Source organism: Sycon ciliatum, chromosome 11 (assembly GCF_964019385.1).
Source record: "Sycon ciliatum chromosome 11, ocSycCili1.1, whole genome shotgun sequence".
Taxonomy (NCBI): Eukaryota; Metazoa; Porifera; class Calcarea; order Leucosolenida; family Sycettidae; genus Sycon; species Sycon ciliatum.
Genome location: NC_088653.1, coordinates 14,178,091 through 14,197,933, shown reverse-complemented (window position 1 = coordinate 14,197,933; position 19,843 = coordinate 14,178,091). Strand labels below are relative to the sequence as shown.

General features: G+C 48.1%; 1 protein-coding gene across 2 annotated transcripts in view; it reads right to left on the bottom strand.

Annotated features, from left to right (window-relative positions):
• The window catches only part of LOC135827738 (uncharacterized), a 192,470-nt gene that overhangs the window by 79,355 nt on the left and 93,272 nt on the right, over positions 1 to 19,843 (bottom strand). For both annotated transcript variants that reach the window (XM_065340189.1, XM_065340188.1), the window contains exon 9: positions 13,316 to 13,498. In XM_065340189.1, coding sequence (XP_065196261.1) covers positions 13,316 to 13,498 — 183 coding nt within the window. The remainder of the gene's footprint in view (positions 1 to 13,315; positions 13,499 to 19,843) is intronic.

The window sequence follows — 19,843 nt, the reverse complement described above, 5'->3', positions numbered from 1 at the left end:
GTCTTTGGTGTGGTTTGTTGACCGAGATCTTGCTCAAAACCCCCTTTGAAAAAAGTCAGGAATATTTTGTATATGGAGGAAGTACACGTGCGTCGAATTCATTTAAAAACTATATGTGGCCAGCAGTTTGTGCTGGTACGATACGGGACATGTACCAGCGCGGGGCATGGTACATCGCGTGATGATTGCCGTACCCACCAAAAAATGAAATAAAATGCTGTGGACCCTGGCTAGCGCTAAGTGCTACTAAAGGAGCGTCTTTTGCATAGCTAAAATAGAAGAAATCACATGGAAACGAGTTATGAAGCAACTGTTCACCACGGTAACAAAATAATACGCAGTCAGAAAGTCCTCATTGGTCCTACCATAACCCTGAACCTTCCGAGGCGGAAGGCTGATGGTTGCCGAGCTGGAGATGTGTTTGAGCTGGTTCTCAGGATGTTGAATGTCTCAGTAGCCTGTCAGCCTTGCGCTCTGTTATCGCACTTTCTGGCTCCTCACTACCTTGTAACAGAAGTGTATAGTTCTGTTGTATGAGCCCTTTAGACCCGTACACATTCCCGTATGCACACACTTCTGTACACAAATACATACACATCTGCGGATCCCTGTACACACACCCATTCATGCACTCCCCGGTGACCTTTGCCCTGCTGACCCTTTGCATCCCTTACTGCATGCACCGCACCCCTTTTTCCGCTCACCTTGTCTCACTTACTGCATGCACCCCTTTTCCCGCTCACCCTATTGCCACTTACTGCATGCACCCCTTTTTCCCTCCATAGCTTTCGTTATACTCTGAAGGCTGGGCTTGCGCAGGCTGGTAGTTCTCCGAGTGGTTCTCCTTAGGGTAGGGATTTCAGGTGATTTTTACAACTTGGGTTTTCACAGAATTTTGTTGTGCAATGTGAAAGACCAGGGTCAGAGGAAGCTATACAGAAAATTTGAAGCAATTCGGAGCAGTAAAACTGAAGATATAGGTCAAGGAATACCCGCAACCAACCTGTACAATAGTTGTGTACAGACCATACATGGGCAAAGGCACAATCCCGAAATCCAGAAGTCCATAGCAACACCCTAGCAACGGCTAAACACAGCCAATCAACACCAAACTTGGTGGGAAGAGAGCTTAGAGGCCACTGATTCCAAAAATGTAATTTCCGTTGCAGATTTCAAATTTCCCGCCAAAAATAACAAACATGGCGTCCATGGCAACCGCCATAGCAACGGTGCTTATCAGTGCAAAATCAGCCCAAATAACCAACAACATAATGAACAATAGAGCTTCTTTTATGTACAAACTGTGAAGAGGTAATAAAAGAAAGGAAAGAAGCACAATAGACATGAATAGAAACAAGAACATTATTTAACGGACCCGCCCAAGATCAATTAGCTAGCACGCTACGCTTGGTCAGGTGTCGCTGCTAGAATGTAGCGGCCGCTTTGCCAGGGGTTCAGCAGCAGCACTGATGTCTGAAGCAGCATTATCATCACTCGCTGTGGTGTCATCCGATTCAGAGCGAAGCAGTGTTGCAAGGTTTGAGACCAAGCACTCGATGGAGTGTACCTTGCCAGCTTTCGACAGTGCATATACATCTGACGGCGCTTCCTGCTCCAGGACAAATTTGCGGAAGAAAAGCTGTGATCTCAGTGCCGCACGTTGTGAGCTTACTGACGACAATTTGGCAAGCTCCACCTTGGCCTGGTCAATAGTTTGCCAAAGACCACCGCACTTCGATATCTCTTGCGTCAAAGCCTCCTTCTTCTGCAACACTTTCTCTCGCTTCTTTTTGATGTCCTTCTCTTTCTCTTCCACTTGCTTGATGCGGTGGTCCCTGATCTCCGCCTGCCGGTCCTTGTACAGGTCACGAAGAAGGGGAGCTGTCTTGCGGCCAATCGCTAGAACCTTCGCACGCTGAGCTGGTGTCTGTGCGCCTAACCATGCTCCAGTCTTGTTGTTGGCGAAGGCAATCATTCCATCCATTGCAATTGTAGAGGCATTTGGCTTCTCCCGGACAAACCTATCCAACTGGGCGAAATCCCTCTCAGCGATTGCATTGGTGTTGCTGACTGATGCTGTCTCCTTAGCCAAGTCAACAGTCGACTGGTGGAATATGCCTCCTGGTAGGTGGTCGATAAGAAGCTGACCCATATACTGCGAGAAGGTTGAGCACAGAACCTGCAAAATCTCCAGAGTTACGGCATCACTTGATGCAGGCTGGATGAGGCAACTAAACACTGGATCAAGGACGGAAACTTGAGCTGTAGGGAAAGGTCGTGCAGACCCATCAAGCAGTGATGATCCATCAGTTGCCCACTCCGTCAGTTTCTGGTGCATCGCAGAGTAGACTGATGACATATCCAGAATACTGATGCGTCGATCTTCCAGCACTCGCCACAGAGGAGCAATGACCAATTTGCAAATCAGTCCAAGCGCCCTTGCACCAGCAACTAATTCCGGAACACCTAGATCAGCAGAGACAGCTTTGAGCAAAAGGTTGGTCTCACCATGCACATCTTTGAGAAAATCAAGCATGCATTCATGTAGGGCATACAGACCAGCACCGTTGTAGAACAGCACATACTCGCGGTTTCCTCTTAGATCATGAAAATCCAAGTGTAAATCTGACTTGTCTAGAAAAGCACGAAACTCTGCTACTACTCCAGCTTGCTCATTTCCATGTTTATGAAAGGCACTAGTTGCTGTCCGGATGAGCCGTTGCACAAAACATTCCTTTTTGTCATATACACCTGGGACAGTGTTGGCACCAACTTTCTGTTCCCCGAAATGCAAGTTCTCCCATTCTGACAGTGTCTTTACAGCTTGTGTGGCTAGGCCTACAATGAAATGCATGCCGCAAAAAAAGCGATTCACTTTCGCCATGTTGTCTTTTGCACTCTCACTCATGTCATTCCATCCTTCTGTAATCCCTGGCAGAATGTCAGCACGATAATCTTGCAATAGGTCATTGAATGACTTCTGCACAGCACATCTGTCGCTCATTGTATTTTTCAATTTTGACAAAATCCTGTCACCAGCTTTGCTTTCACCTAGTGCTTCACACACATCTGTTACATCGCATAGCACTTCCTGCAATTTCTCCAGGGTGTGAGCTGCCGTACCGCATTTCATGTCAACAAGACCCATGCTGAATGTTTTACACTCATTCGCAAGCAGGTATGTGCCGTATTTGTCGCCAAACTTGGATGTGCCATCACTGTATAATGTGAGATTGTCTGACGCAAGAAGCTCTGAGGCTGCATGCATGGAGCTAATCCGTTTCAATTCTATCAACATGTCTGAAAGCGTTCCTGTACTTGGTAACTGCTCAGCATGCATTCCCACCATCTCCAATACTGTTTCGATAACGGGACGGACATTCAGGATTCCTACATTCTGTGAGAGCAGCTTGAGGCAACACATCCGAACACTATCTATAAAAACACCGTCATGTTTTGTCTGCAGCCGTGCTTTACCTTCCAGCTGACAAAGAGCATCGTGAAGACAAGCTTCTAGTTCAGCAATCCGTGCTTCACAATACTTCACTGCGGAAGCGCTCTCAGTTGCTGTACTTGCATAACTTTTTAACATTTCATCAGACGACAACCTCTCTTTCCTATGATAATACGTTCGCTCATATTCGTTCTTCAATTTTCGCTGAGTTTCTTCGGCTTTCACTGATTTTTTTTCTAGTTCCGAAACCATGCTCTCCATTTCCAAATCAAGGTGTTCAATTGTTTTCTGCAGTGTTGCCTCGTGCTCTTCCATTTCATCAATTTTTTTTCCACGCCTACCGACAACTTTCCGCAAATTCCGAAGACGACTGTACAACGACTGCACTGATTCCTGCAATTGTGCATTACTCTCTTGCACTGTCTTCAATTCGTGTTCTAAATCGCATGCCTCCTTGGCTAGAACCTTTTCCACATTGTCTTCAAAGGTGCTTTGGTCTGTGTGCCCTACCCTTGCATGTTCAGTATTACCTACTGCAAGACCAACCTCTTTGCACAAAGGAATGTCAAAATGCTGAACAAGAAATTCCTGAACCTGCTGCTGGTTGCACTTATCTTTCTGTAGCTTGCTCCTCTGTGACTTTATGCGGACGATCTTCGCACCAGCACCCTTCACATTCACAGTCTCCTGCTCCACACCATCCACTGCAGCCACTAGCTGAATGATGGAATCCAAGCTTAGATTCTGACTTCGCTTGTAGTCCATGAGCTCAAACACGATGCCATTTGACAATTTATCACGTCGACAGAGAGCTGAGAGATTACGATTGTCAGCAAGGGCATCATCCAGCGCTTTTCGGTTGATTCCAAGCTCCTTGCAGTGGGGGCCAACAAATTCTTCCATGACTACACTGGTCAGTACCACGAAAATAAATTCCGCTAAGAACCGCCGTCCTGCAGAGGTACAGGAACAGTCATTCTTTGTAAAATCGAGGTCGTAGATTACGATTTTCGATGCTGCTAGAGCGAGGACTTACCAGAAACGGCGGAAAACAGCACCTGAATATTTCACGACGACGACAAACAACTGAAAATCCTACGCACTACATCGTGAGACACACCAAACGAAAGCTCGAAACCTCAGCTGACAGATAAAAGTCTTCTTCCTCGCTGAAAATGTAGAAATTCAAACAAAAGCAAGAAAGAAGTCCGTGCACTTCACTGTGCCATGACGTAGATCCTTTTTGAACGCGTCACCATCCAGGTCGAAACGGCCGCTTTTGTCACGTGACTGATATCCCTACTTAGGGCGCGCTCATACTGCAACCAAAACCAGCGTCCACGCGGCCATGCGGCCAAGTGGCATGGCGACGGCATGAACTTGACCAAAACGTCGCGGCCATGTTTCAAATCGTGACCGCGACCTCCGGAGGGGGGTGCCACGACTTGGCGGCAACATGATCGTAGACGTGAAGCGTATTTGTGTACAACCTGGCCTGAAGTATGTTCAATTTCTCAAATTCCGGTGTGTTGATTCATGAAACTCGGCGGTTGTCGATGTCATCCTCGACATTTGCACATTTTTAAAATTTTGTAGTTGTGGTCCTGCACGCACGCACCGCCATATATGCATTCTTTGTCCTTTTTGGACGATGTCAATTTTGTTTTTGTTTTTGTAGTTGCTTCGTTGTGATCAGATCAGTGACCAGTACTGGTGACCAATTTCTACAGTGTACTCGTTCAATACGATGGCAGCTTGGTCTGGCTTTTCGGTTTGGGAAATCATCCTTCTCTACTTTTCTGCGATGATGGACTGCCATACCTCAAGACATTTCAGTTACATATCATCGGAAAATACAGTTGGTTCAACGCAACAATAATAATGTCATGACCCGGATCAGACTCGTCGTGAAAGCGACCATGCATTGAGTTCAGCAGCCAAAAGCTGGGCTCCGAAATATTCTAGAGTTCTGTAAGAACCATGATTAGTCCTACGAAGGATTTGGCACTTTCGTTAGTTGAGCAATCATGGCTTACAACTCGTGGCCTCGAGTCACAAGTGTTGTCGTACGGCGGCTACACCTTCAGTACAAGTCGTCAGCATTGTACTCACTACACTGTTGAGCTTGAGGGGACCCTGCTTAGTCCTGCAAGGGAGCTGATACCTTTGTTTGTCGAGCAAGCATGGCACCTCTTCTCGCGTCGTACGACGTAAAGGGTCCTGCAAGTGCTTCGCGCACTGCGGACTCCGTTATCCCTTTTTGGGAGAGGTCACGGCTTGACCGTGAAGCACCCTACGGGGTAATGAGAGGGAAGAGCCTACGCGTATACGGGCAGGAGAAGGGTGACCAACGACCAAGGCAGCGTACGGAGGCGGCGTGCTCTAGCTGCAGCAACTTCCGACAGCATACTCCAGGCCCCGTCGCACGAAGAGCCTCGGAGTCCTTTCATGTAATGTGGGTGAGCGAGCTCCCCGTATTGATTGATCATTCTTTGTACTATATTCTAGTTTGGCTGATTGCACATATTGCACCACTGTTTGTAATATAGAAATAATCCTTACGCATTCTTGCCACTGTATACTTTTGATCACATAATGTAGCATATATAAGGAGCTGTTTTGCTAACATTCATCCTCGATTCTCGGGGAGCCCACTACTCCTCTCGATTCTCGGGGAGCTCACTACTCCTCTCGATTCTGAGAGAGTCACTCCGACTCTCTCCTGCTTTGGTCTTTTGACTCTACACACTTGATCTTTCGATCTAGTACTGCAATGGTTCAAATAAACACTGTTCAAGTGGAATTAGAAACCTGTCGTTCTATGTGAGCTAGCAACTTGGATGGCGACTATATTGGTCGTCTACCTGGGTAGCCACTAGACTGATCTAAGCCAAGTCACAAACCCGCCGAAGCGCGGCCATGACATTTGGGGCTGTGACCAGGATCCAAGTTGCGTCTTGCTGTTGCTCCGGCAGAGTAGTCGTAACTCGGTGTGCACTGGTCCATGCTGAACTCTGAGCTCTTGTTTACTCGAGCACGCAGAGGTGTGAATTTGATGTCGATTTCACGAGGCTGCATGCAGTTCTCAAGTGGATTCGGCAGCGAACTGTTTGTTCTGTTCTGGCCTTGGTCCGTTCAGTTGAACACTCTGTCTGAGTGCGTGCACATGGAACGTGAACTCGTTCTGTTTTGTAGCTGTTGCTACTAGTTGGCGTGCCAACTTTTTTTTTCCGGAAGACCTGGCGAAAGTCGGTCATGCCGCCGACGAGAGTTTCGACTCCCGCACCACTTGTTGGTCTGAGATATGTGTCAGCTGCACTCGATTTGCGGTGTAGACGGCGCATTGTTCGAACCCACGGAGGTTCTTGCAAGGACGTGCAATGAGGAAACTCTGCTGTTTGTCAGCGCTTGCACAGAAACTGCTCGAGAAGCGAAATGCTTTTAGACTTTTAGAGTCGTCTTGCAGTGGCAGGATCGATGACTGCATGAAGCTTAGCTTCTACGTTGCCCTCAACTTCAGCTGCAGTTGAGGAGTGTTGCTGTTCTTTTGAACTTTGACGGTTCAAAAACAGTCAAGAGGACTATGTCCTTGTCGTGTGACGGAGTCACGAAGCCAGATTTTGAAACTGGGCGCACCAGTTGAGATGCTGGCTGAAACGATGCTACAGTAACAAGTTCTGCAGAGAGCTTGAACAACTGCTGATTTGAGTTCGCTGATGCGGATCTCAAATGTTTTGATTGGAGTGTGATGGAAATCACTAGTGAGCTGATGCCCACCTGAAACCAGCATTTCTGTGTTGGACGATGCCTGTTTGGTGTCGGATATGTCGCGACGTCCGCACCCTGTGGTGTTTCGTCACGTACTAAGTATGATGTTGGTTACTGGTTCTGACATTGGACGCGAGGTGCTGTCCCAATTCCTTGCGAGATCACTTCGGGTGGTGGAGCACTGCATTTTAAAGCTTCTAAAGCTGACGTCGTTCCGCCAAACCATGATGGTGACGGCAAACGAGAGCACGTTCTTCGCTTGCGGAGGCGTGAAGTGATACTCCCTTTTCGGAGGTGACGGTTAACGCCGTGCTAGACACGTCGGAAGGGTTGCCGACCTGTGCCTTGACGATACCTGATGGGTGTTTTCAAGGAATGAATGATGTCATGATGGCGCATGCGCTAGTGAGCCCTACGGTGGATGGTGTTCCCGTACGGGTGTTGAATTACTCTGACGAGGCAGTGGCTCTAGAGAGGGCAATGCAGATTGGTCGGTTAGAACCAATATCTGAGGTCATGAGCATCGTGACCGAAGACACTCTGGCTGATGGCCAGGGAGAGGAATCAGTTCAAATAGCTGAGACGGAGGACTCTCTCGGGGTCTGGAAGCAGTTGCGCATTGGCGCAAGATGTCCGGTTGTGGACCCCCGGAAAGGTTGGATGAGGACGAACTCATCCATGGAACCTTTGAGGTTGGGCGAGGACGAACTCGACCCTGGAGCCTGTAGGTTGGACGAGCTGGACTCGATCCTGGAGCCTAGGTGTGTGGACGAGCTGGACTCGGACCTGGAACACACGGAAGTGGGGGTCAGAAGAGATGGTAATGAGACATCTCTGGGACAATCTGGTATCTCCTGCGAGGAGATCCACTGCTTGCAAGCCTTAGTGCTTCGGTATCGAGATGCGTTCGCTTTGAACCCATCTGAGCTTGATCGCACTTCGGTGCTACACTACAAAATTGAGACACGTGATCGTGGTCCTGTTGCACAGGCTACTAGGCGTATGCCATTGTGTCTGTCCTTGCTGGCAGCAATGAACCTACCGTGGAGTCTTGGCGAGGTCGCCAAGGTCTTTTGTAATGGGTGGAGTGTGGGTGGAACCGATTCGTTGGATACCACCAAATCTATGAAATGGCTCCTGGAGCTCTGCAGCAGTTTTTGTACTGAACCGGATACCTACTTGGTAGAAGGGTGTGTCGACCACACGTTATGGCCTATGGTCTACATTCATCTGAGATGACACGAAATGGCGAACTGTCATACGTATACGCTTTGCGTGAAGATTTGCAACGTGCATTTAGTTGTACATGACAAGCTGCGTGTTGATCATCAGCACCAGGCTCATCTCTACGATAGTGGAGCAGTACCAGTTTCATTTTGAAGTTGGAATTTTTTTGATGGAAATGTCCCGCCTGTGGAGCCACATTTCGTACTCTATGCCCGTACCTGTTACGGTGCAGAACCAGTTGGCTTGGCCAACGAGAGCTGGGCGGTTACCGTCACGACTCGCTGACTTTAACGTTAGCCTTTGAGATCACGGGGACGTGATTCTTGAGAGGCCGGGGAATTGTCATGACCCGGATCAGACTCGTCGTGAAAGCGACCATGCATTGAGTTCAGCAGCCAAAAGCTGGGCTCCGAAATATTCTAGAGTTCTGTAAGAACCATGATTAGTCCTACGAAGGATTTGGCACTTTCGTTAGTTGAGCAATCATGGCTTACAACTCGTGGCCTCGAGTCACAAGTGTTGTCGTACGGCGGCTACACCTTCAGTACAAGTCGTCAGCATTGTACTCACTACACTGTTGAGCTTGAGGGGACCCTGCTTAGTCCTGCAAGGGAGCTGATACCTTTGTTTGTCGAGCAAGCATGGCACCTCTTCTCGCGTCGTACGACGTAAAGGGTCCTGCAAGTGCTTCGCGCACTGCGGACTCCGTTATCCCTTTTTGGGAGAGGTCACGGCTTGACCGTGAAGCACCCTACGGGGTAATGAGAGGGAAGAGCCTACGCGTATACGGGCAGGAGAAGGGTGACCAACGACCAAGGCAGCGTACGGAGGCGGCGTGCTCTAGCTGCAGCAACTTCCGACAGCATACTCCAGGCCCCGTCGCACGAAGAGCCTCGGAGTCCTTTCATGTAATGTGGGTGAGCGAGCTCCCCGTATTGATTGATCATTCTTTGTACTATATTCTAGTTTGGCTGATTGCACATATTGCACCACTGTTTGTAATATAGAAATAATCCTTACGCATTCTTGCCACTGTATACTTTTGATCACATAATGTAGCATATATAAGGAGCTGTTTTGCTAACATTCATCCTCGATTCTCGGGGAGCCCACTACTCCTCTCGATTCTCGGGGAGCTCACTACTCCTCTCGATTCTGAGAGAGTCACTCCGACTCTCTCCTGCTTTGGTCTTTTGACTCTACACACTTGATCTTTCGATCTAGTACTGCAATGGTTCAAATAAACACTGTTCAAGTGGAATTAGAAACCTGTCGTTCTATGTGAGCTAGCAACTTGGATGGCGACTATATTGGTCGTCTACCTGGGTAGCCACTAGACTGATCTAAGCCAAGTCACAAACCCGCCGAAGCGCGGCCATGACATTTGGGGCTGTGACCAGGATCCAAGTTGCGTCTTGCTGTTGCTCCGGCAGAGTAGTCGTAACTCGGTGTGCACTGGTCCATGCTGAACTCTGAGCTCTTGTTTACTCGAGCACGCAGAGGTGTGAATTTGATGTCGATTTCACGAGGCTGCATGCAGTTCTCAAGTGGATTCGGCAGCGAACTGTTTGTTCTGTTCTGGCCTTGGTCCGTTCAGTTGAACACTCTGTCTGAGTGCGTGCACATGGAACGTGAACTCGTTCTGTTTTGTAGCTGTTGCTACTAGTTGGCGTGCCAACTTTTTTTTTCCGGAAGACCTGGCGAAAGTCGGTCATGCCGCCGACGAGAGTTTCGACTCCCGCACCACTTGTTGGTCTGAGATATGTGTCAGCTGCACTCGATTTGCGGTGTAGACGGCGCATTGTTCGAACCCACGGAGGTTCTTGCAAGGACGTGCAATGAGGAAACTCTGCTGTTTGTCAGCGCTTGCACAGAAACTGCTCGAGAAGCGAAATGCTTTTAGACTTTTAGAGTCGTCTTGCAGTGGCAGGATCGATGACTGCATGAAGCTTAGCTTCTACGTTGCCCTCAACTTCAGCTGCAGTTGAGGAGTGTTGCTGTTCTTTTGAACTTTGACGGTTCAAAAACAGTCAAGAGGACTATGTCCTTGTCGTGTGACGGAGTCACGAAGCCAGATTTTGAAACTGGGCGCACCAGTTGAGATGCTGGCTGAAACGATGCTACAGTAACAAGTTCTGCAGAGAGCTTGAACAACTGCTGATTTGAGTTCGCTGATGCGGATCTCAAATGTTTTGATTGGAGTGTGATGGAAATCACTAGTGAGCTGATGCCCACCTGAAACCAGCATTTCTGTGTTGGACGATGCCTGTTTGGTGTCGGATATGTCGCGACGTCCGCACCCTGTGGTGTTTCGTCACGTACTAAGTATGATGTTGGTTACTGGTTCTGACATTGGACGCGAGGTGCTGTCCCAATTCCTTGCGAGATCACTTCGGGTGGTGGAGCACTGCATTTTAAAGCTTCTAAAGCTGACGTCGTTCCGCCAAACCATGATGGTGACGGCAAACGAGAGCACGTTCTTCGCTTGCGGAGGCGTGAAGTGATACTCCCTTTTCGGAGGTGACGGTTAACGCCGTGCTAGACACGTCGGAAGGGTTGCCGACCTGTGCCTTGACGATACCTGATGGGTGTTTTCAAGGAATGAATGATGTCATGATGGCGCATGCGCTAGTGAGCCCTACGGTGGATGGTGTTCCCGTACGGGTGTTGAATTACTCTGACGAGGCAGTGGCTCTAGAGAGGGCAATGCAGATTGGTCGGTTAGAACCAATATCTGAGGTCATGAGCATCGTGACCGAAGACACTCTGGCTGATGGCCAGGGAGAGGAATCAGTTCAAATAGCTGAGACGGAGGACTCTCTCGGGGTCTGGAAGCAGTTGCGCATTGGCGCAAGATGTCCGGTTGTGGACCCCCGGAAAGGTTGGATGAGGACGAACTCATCCATGGAACCTTTGAGGTTGGGCGAGGACGAACTCGACCCTGGAGCCTGTAGGTTGGACGAGCTGGACTCGATCCTGGAGCCTAGGTGTGTGGACGAGCTGGACTCGGACCTGGAACACACGGAAGTGGGGGTCAGAAGAGATGGTAATGAGACATCTCTGGGACAATCTGGTATCTCCTGCGAGGAGATCCACTGCTTGCAAGCCTTAGTGCTTCGGTATCGAGATGCGTTCGCTTTGAACCCATCTGAGCTTGATCGCACTTCGGTGCTACACTACAAAATTGAGACACGTGATCGTGGTCCTGTTGCACAGGCTACTAGGCGTATGCCATTGTGTCTGTCCTTGCTGGCAGCAATGAACCTACCGTGGAGTCTTGGCGAGGTCGCCAAGGTCTTTTGTAATGGGTGGAGTGTGGGTGGAACCGATTCGTTGGATACCACCAAATCTATGAAATGGCTCCTGGAGCTCTGCAGCAGTTTTTGTACTGAACCGGATACCTACTTGGTAGAAGGGTGTGTCGACCACACGTTATGGCCTATGGTCTACATTCATCTGAGATGACACGAAATGGCGAACTGTCATACGTATACGCTTTGCGTGAAGATTTGCAACGTGCATTTAGTTGTACATGACAAGCTGCGTGTTGATCATCAGCACCAGGCTCATCTCTACGATAGTGGAGCAGTACCAGTTTCATTTTGAAGTTGGAATTTTTTTGATGGAAATGTCCCGCCTGTGGAGCCACATTTCGTACTCTATGCCCGTACCTGTTACGGTGCAGAACCAGTTGGCTTGGCCAACGAGAGCTGGGCGGTTACCGTCACGACTCGCTGACTTTAACGTTAGCCTTTGAGATCACGGGGACGTGATTCTTGAGAGGCCGGGGAATTGTCATGACCCGGATCAGACTCGTCGTGAAAGCGACCATGCATTGAGTTCAGCAGCCAAAAGCTGGGCTCCGAAATATTCTAGAGTTCTGTAAGAACCATGATTAGTCCTACGAAGGATTTGGCACTTTCGTTAGTTGAGCAATCATGGCTTACAACTCGTGGCCTCGAGTCACAAGTGTTGTCGTACGGCGGCTACACCTTCAGTACAAGTCGTCAGCATTGTACTCACTACACTGTTGAGCTTGAGGGGACCCTGCTTAGTCCTGCAAGGGAGCTGATACCTTTGTTTGTCGAGCAAGCATGGCACCTCTTCTCGCGTCGTACGACGTAAAGGGTCCTGCAAGTGCTTCGCGCACTGCGGACTCCGTTATCCCTTTTTGGGAGAGGTCACGGCTTGACCGTGAAGCACCCTACGGGGTAATGAGAGGGAAGAGCCTACGCGTATACGGGCAGGAGAAGGGTGACCAACGACCAAGGCAGCGTACGGAGGCGGCGTGCTCTAGCTGCAGCAACTTCCGACAGCATACTCCAGGCCCCGTCGCACGAAGAGCCTCGGAGTCCTTTCATGTAATGTGGGTGAGCGAGCTCCCCGTATTGATTGATCATTCTTTGTACTATATTCTAGTTTGGCTGATTGCACATATTGCACCACTGTTTGTAATATAGAAATAATCCTTACGCATTCTTGCCACTGTATACTTTTGATCACATAATGTAGCATATATAAGGAGCTGTTTTGCTAACATTCATCCTCGATTCTCGGGGAGCCCACTACTCCTCTCGATTCTCGGGGAGCTCACTACTCCTCTCGATTCTGAGAGAGTCACTCCGACTCTCTCCTGCTTTGGTCTTTTGACTCTACACACTTGATCTTTCGATCTAGTACTGCAATGGTTCAAATAAACACTGTTCAAGTGGAATTAGAAACCTGTCGTTCTATGTGAGCTAGCAACTTGGATGGCGACTATATTGGTCGTCTACCTGGGTAGCCACTAGACTGATCTAAGCCAAGTCACAAACCCGCCGAAGCGCGGCCATGACAATAATAATATGCCTATCAAACAGAACTTACATGCACAGTGAGGCGGCACAGAGGAAAGAGTTCCATTAACAGTTCCACTAAAAGTGCAAGTTTGCACGGCAATACCCACTAAACCTAGATTCTTTGTGCAGGAATAGGTAACAGATTCCTCCATTTTGATTACCCTCTGGTCAGTAACACCATTGTCAATTGGAGGAACAACACATTTCACAGCTGTACAAAACATTCAAAAGGGAAGAAAAGCAACCGTTTGAAAGGTGTGCGGCATTCCATGTCTGCTTCAGACAACAGATTGGAAGCCTACAGAAAGGATTGATTTTTAGTCATCATGCTCTTAGTATAGCGACGACAATTCAAACAGTGGACCAAGTAGGTGAAGTGGCTAGGAGAGAAAGAACAAATCAGAACTGAAACAAATCACGATCAGGATCGATATGTTAATACTGTGTAATTACAAATTTTCTTTCACGAAATCTTTCGTTAGATCACTCCACCAGCAGGCTTCTTATGTATTAAATTTCGTTTTCGGTCGAGGTCTGTCACCCCGAGTGTTCAGAAAAGAAAACTTTTGTTTGGCAAACTTTAGTTATTTTGTGCCCTAACGAATATAGTGAAAGCTTATTCCAATGGAAATTTGTACTTATGCAGTAGTGTACATGTCATTAAGGCTGTCATCAAGTTATGTCTCCGCTTCCCACTTCCCCTTCTCCCGTTTAAAATCAAGCTTCAACATTGGTCATCATGGCAATCAACTAAAACTCCTTACGTGGACGTAGACACAGCACTTTTTACCCTACTGTGCATCATTTTTACCCTACGGTGCATCATTAATTTTTTACCCTACTGTGCAGCATTTTTACCCGACTGGGCAGCATTTTTACCCTGCTGTGCAGGATTTTTACTCTACTGTGCACCATTTTTACCCTACTGCCGTCACGCGTTTGAAACCGTGAACGAACTGCCTCTACGCTCCTCGCTACGCCACACAACAAAGGACCAGAACAAATTGTTAGAGAGCGTTTTCTCTGACTTGATTTCACAAGGCGACTGGAGAACTCATAATGAAGAACTAACTCTGAAAACGAACGACGGACGACTGACACTGAGACAAGACGAGACAACAGAATATATTATAGTGAAGGCGTACAACGGGGACAAGACGAGCAAGTGTGTACCAACGGGGACAGAAGACGGTGCAGCCGCATGTACGCAGGAGTCAAAAACAGCGCAGCAGCATATACCACGACTCAGCAGCATGTACAACAAAGAGACACAAAAGCAGCCACATGTACGACAAAGAGCTACACGTGCAACCGCATGTACAACGAAGATACACAAGCGCAGCCACATGTACGACACTACCGTGCAGCATTTTTACCCCACTGTGCATGTGGTAACAGCACGAACACATACCTGCTAAGCTGGAAATAGGTACAAGGTTGCGTAGGAGTGAGTTTCGCTTACGTATTTCGCACACAACGTTTATTGAGGCGTTCATGCGACGATTGGAAGAAGATGAAGATCCGGTGACATATGTCAACCACTGCCACCTTTTTTGATCTCTCGATTGCTTTTCACAGAGTCTGGCATGTGGAAGATTTTTTTACTTGACTAGTTAGGTTCCGTCGGCAACGTTCCCACCCTCTTGGCTCCATGGTCAACCAAACGTACCTCAACATAAATGTGGGTTGTCGTTGATAGTCTTTGGTGTGGTTTGTTGACCGAGTTCTTGCTCAAAACCCCCCTTTGAAAAAAGTCAGGAATATTTTGTATATGGAGGAAGTACACGTGCGTCAAATTCATTTAAAAACTATATGTGGCCAGCAGTTTGTGCTGGTATGATACGGGACATGTACCAGCGCGGGGCATGGTACATCGCGTGATGATGGCCGTACCCACCAAAAAATGAAATAAAATGCTGTGGACCCTGGCTAGCGCTAAGTGCTACTAAAGGAGCGTCTTTTGCATAGCTAAAATAGAAGAAATCACATGGAAACGAGTTATGAAGCAACTGTTCACCACGGTAACAAAATAATACGCAGTCAGAAAGTCCTCATTGGTCCTACCATAACCCTGAACCTTCCGAGCCGGAAGGCTGATGGTTGCCGAGCTGGAGATGTGTTTGAGCTGGTTCTCAGGATGTTGAATGGCTCAGTAGCCTGTCAGCCTTGCGCTCTGTTATCGCACTTTCTGGCTCCTCACTACCTTGTAACAGAAGTGTATAGTTCTGTTGTATGAGCCCTTTAGACCCGTACACATTCCCGTATGCACACACTTCCGTACACATATACATACACATCTGCGGATCCCTGTGTAAAGGAATCCCCCCCCCCCCCCCCGCCACACAACCACTCTCCAACTCATCCACGCGGGCAAGAGGACGATACAGTTTCTTGAATAAGATCTCTTGGAATAAATAACTAACTGGTGGGCGGGAGAACGGGGGAGAAAAGACAAAGAAATAATAAACAACCAACAGTTATAAAACAGAGAAAAGGGCGAACACATCGAAACGACCAATCAGGGACTAATACGTACAGAACACATGACCAAGACCAAGACAACCAGACCACGGACGAATCACACACGACTCTCATTCCCAGACCAAACTAGCACTGCGCATGTACAGCATTCACTTGACAGTCACTCCCACACAGACCCGTAGCACATCCTCACACTCTGACAACGCGTACTCTTGCATGCACCAGACACCATAAACGTCACACATCACACCATATACTGCACACCCCGCATCACTCCCGTACAGACAGCAGACCATATTTGACACCGGACAAGACAAGACAGCGAGACCAGGAACAACAACGGATGTAAATAATAAGCGAATCGAATTTCGTAGCACAGCCTCCCCCAACGGGAGGAGTCGACCACGACTCCTTACAGAGAATAGGGATTACTATGGAGAGAATGATGGTGAATTATGAATTATGGTGAAACTAGTTTATAAAATGTGTAGATCGTCCTCCACCATAACCTCAATGAGAGGTGTCATGGTGTTCCGGTGCTTGCTTGTTGTTGCTGCGCCAAGCAGGGCAAAAAAAAGAAACACAGGTACAGCAGCATCTGATCAGTACAAGGTAAGGACAGCAGGAACAAAACAAACAACTGGTCACCAATACGCAAATAATATTATAGAGAAAAAACCACAGGGATTGAACCTGAAAAAACCACAGGGATTGAACCTGAAAAACACGGAACTACATCCGCTTCGCAAATCATAACACCCGCAAGGCAAACCGATACAACAAAACACAGGATCCCTGCAGACCACCAGGCAGACCGTGGCTCACCATGATCAGACGCCCACCCAAACGAACTAGAGAGACCCACATGCCGAAACACAATTATTACAAAACCATACGCTCACAAAAAAAATTCAACCTGGATCCGAAACGAGAATCCTACAAACCATCACAGGAATACGTGTGTGGCAACTTCAAAACCGAACCAAGCTTACACTAAACTAGTACAACAATGACATCCCGTTCCGGGAGCGACTCACCGGATAAGAGGCTTGCGCGTAGTGCAGCGCGAGGGTGAATCAGCCTGATGAACGACCACTGTCTCCCAACATGTACCACCAACGCATGGCGGGGCGAAGTCGAGTAGCATCATGCCGTCGGTGTCCAGTAGAGTATCCACAACAAGCAACGCGTAGCCAAACTTTAACCCTTTACCGGTCTACCATAAGCGTACCGATACTATAGTATCGGTACGTTTGGCCCTCATTTTTTTGGGGTCTTGTTGCTAGGAGACAGCTAAAATGGCGCTCTACGCGTAGCTGAGGTCCAAGGCTTTCTGACGATGTGCAAAACAACCATGCTTACCATACAAATTTTTGCCGTATCGATCGACTGAAGTTTGTTGAAATTGGAAAAGACGACCATCCTCCATGCGCGCATTTCAAGAATGCGAGTGCATCTCTTGGGGCCGTGTTTGACAAGCGTTCTGAGAGCAGTTACATCACCAGTCCAGGCTGGATGCCCCGGGAGGTTTTGCAGTGTAGTGTGTTGAGAAAAAGAGCTCCGTTGAGTCCTGCTAGTTCAAAAATATATCGTCCACGAATGAAGAAACAAAATTCTCCAAACAGAGAGGAAGCCTTCTTGCTGCCGACACGGCGACAGCGACTGTCACAAGGACTCGTCAGGTGCGATCAGCTGATTCGCCTGGCTGTGAGAATCACGGCATGCGTAAGCTCGCGCCTGAGTACTCATCTGAGCGAGAGTGAATCTGACGCGAGCAGCGCTGAGATGAACAAACCAAAACTGCAATATCGTGGAATGGGAATTGCTGCTGCTGACGTATCGCCGATGGCGAGGTGTTGGTGTTCAATGGCGGTATTGTAGAGAGCCTACATTTCTTGTAAAGACGTAGCCCTTACCTGATTGTTTTTCGTACGACTTCAGCTCCATCACGAACTTGGTATGTCCTTCGTGCTGTGATATTCGTGTATTTCATTCGCATTTGTATTTTCTCTCAACTTGAAGGGCTACCATGGGCCCTATCCTTGCCTGGACCTAGTCATATTTGAATTTTCTGGACGCGTTCAGGCATACAGATTTTGAAAATATATGGTTTACCCATACCTACATCACATGGTTCTTGAGTTATTGCTGGTTGTGTGTACATGTAATTGCGTGACCACCCCTCACATACATTGAGTTAGACCGGCAAAGGGTTAACGAAGAGAAAGGAATAAAAATAATAAAGTCGCCAAGCGTCGACAAAGAAAAAGGAAAAACGAAGGGGCAACGGCGAGCACAAACTGAAACCACGGCTCAAACGATATCGATCTCAGGGTCGTGGGTTACGATCACTAGTTGGGCGCCAATGTAAAGGAATTTCCCCCCCCCCCCCCCCCCCCCCCGCTCCCCGCCACACAACCACTCTCCGACTCATCCACGCGGGCAAGAGGACGACACAGTTTCTTGAATTAGATCTCTTGGAATAAATAACTAACTGGTGGGCGGGAGAACGGGGGAGAAAAGACAAAGAAATAATAAACAACCAACAGTTATAAAACAGAGAAAAGGGCGAACACATCGAAACGACCAATCAGGGACAAATACGTACAGAACACATGACCAAGACCAAGACAACCAGACCACGGACGAATCACACACGACTCTCATTCCCAGACCAAACTAGCACTGCGCATGTACAGCATTCACTTGACAGTCACTCCCACACAGACCCGTAGCACATCCTCACACTCTGACAACGCGTACTCTTGCATGCACCAGATACCATAAACGTCACACATCACACCATATGCTGCACACCCCGCATCACTCCCGTACAGACAGCAGACCATATTTGACACCGGACAAGACAAGACAGCGAGACCAGGAACAACAACGGATGTAAATAATAAGCGAATCGAATTTCGTAACACCTGTGTTTCAGTCAACTCGTCACTCAGTTCACACCAGCCAACACGGTTCAATCCAGCAATGGGATTAATCAATACATGCAATAAGAATAAACACAAGGAAAACGGTTCGGGATAATAAATTAGGACACTCAGGATCTGGCCGCCATTCTCGGGCTCTCTCTCTTGATCTCCTCGACCTTGCGCCAGGATCCGTCCATATGTACAAGCACTACAACAAGTATCACGTGCGACCTACGTCGCTGGTAGACTGCATGGTACTACCCAGCGCTAGGGATAGGGCATGCCAAGTATGTGGCGAATGCGTACAGAAGGAACACAGTGCAGGTAGGTCTAGGATGCTTCTAGCATACTAGTATCAGCAGATTACTGAAAGCGCATCAATGACAGAGACAAAACATACATTACAACAAGAGTCATGCAACTATCAGCCATAGTTCAGTGGGACTACCACACCTGTACACACACCCATTCATGCACTCCCCGCTGACCTTTGCCCTGCTGACCCTTTGCATCCCTTACTGCATGCACCGCACCCCTTTTTCCGCTCACCCTGTCTCACTTACTGCATGCACCCCTTTTCCCGCTCACCCTATTGCCACTTACTCCATGCACCCCTTTTTTCCCTCCATAGCTTTCGATATACTCTGAAGGCTGCGCTTGCGCAGGCTGGTAGTTCTCCGAGTGGTTCTCCTCACAGTAGTTCTTACAGTAGTTGTCACAGTTTTTCTTCTGGTAGTCCTCGGAGTTGTCTTCTCCTTGTATTTGCCCCAGTCCTCTATTTTAGTCCTCTTTGTGCTCAGTCAATATAACTATTATAACAACCTACAATTCCGTGCTGCAGTATAAAGAGTGTGATAAAGTAGTAGTAAAGTAGAGTACAGTAGTTCCAGTAAGATACCAATAAATTAGTAGGTGAGACAACATTGGCGCCCGGCTTTTAGCCAAAACCAACGACATCCCGTTCCGGGAGCGACTCACCGGATAAGAGGCTTGCGCGTAGTGCAGCGCGAGGGTGAATCAGCCTGATGAACGACCACTGTCTCCCAACATGTATGACAGCCCAGGTTTCTTGGATTAGTCCCCGCCCTTTCTTTGGCAAAGAAAATGAAGACTTTGAGGCTTTTCTCCTTGACTTTGATATGGCA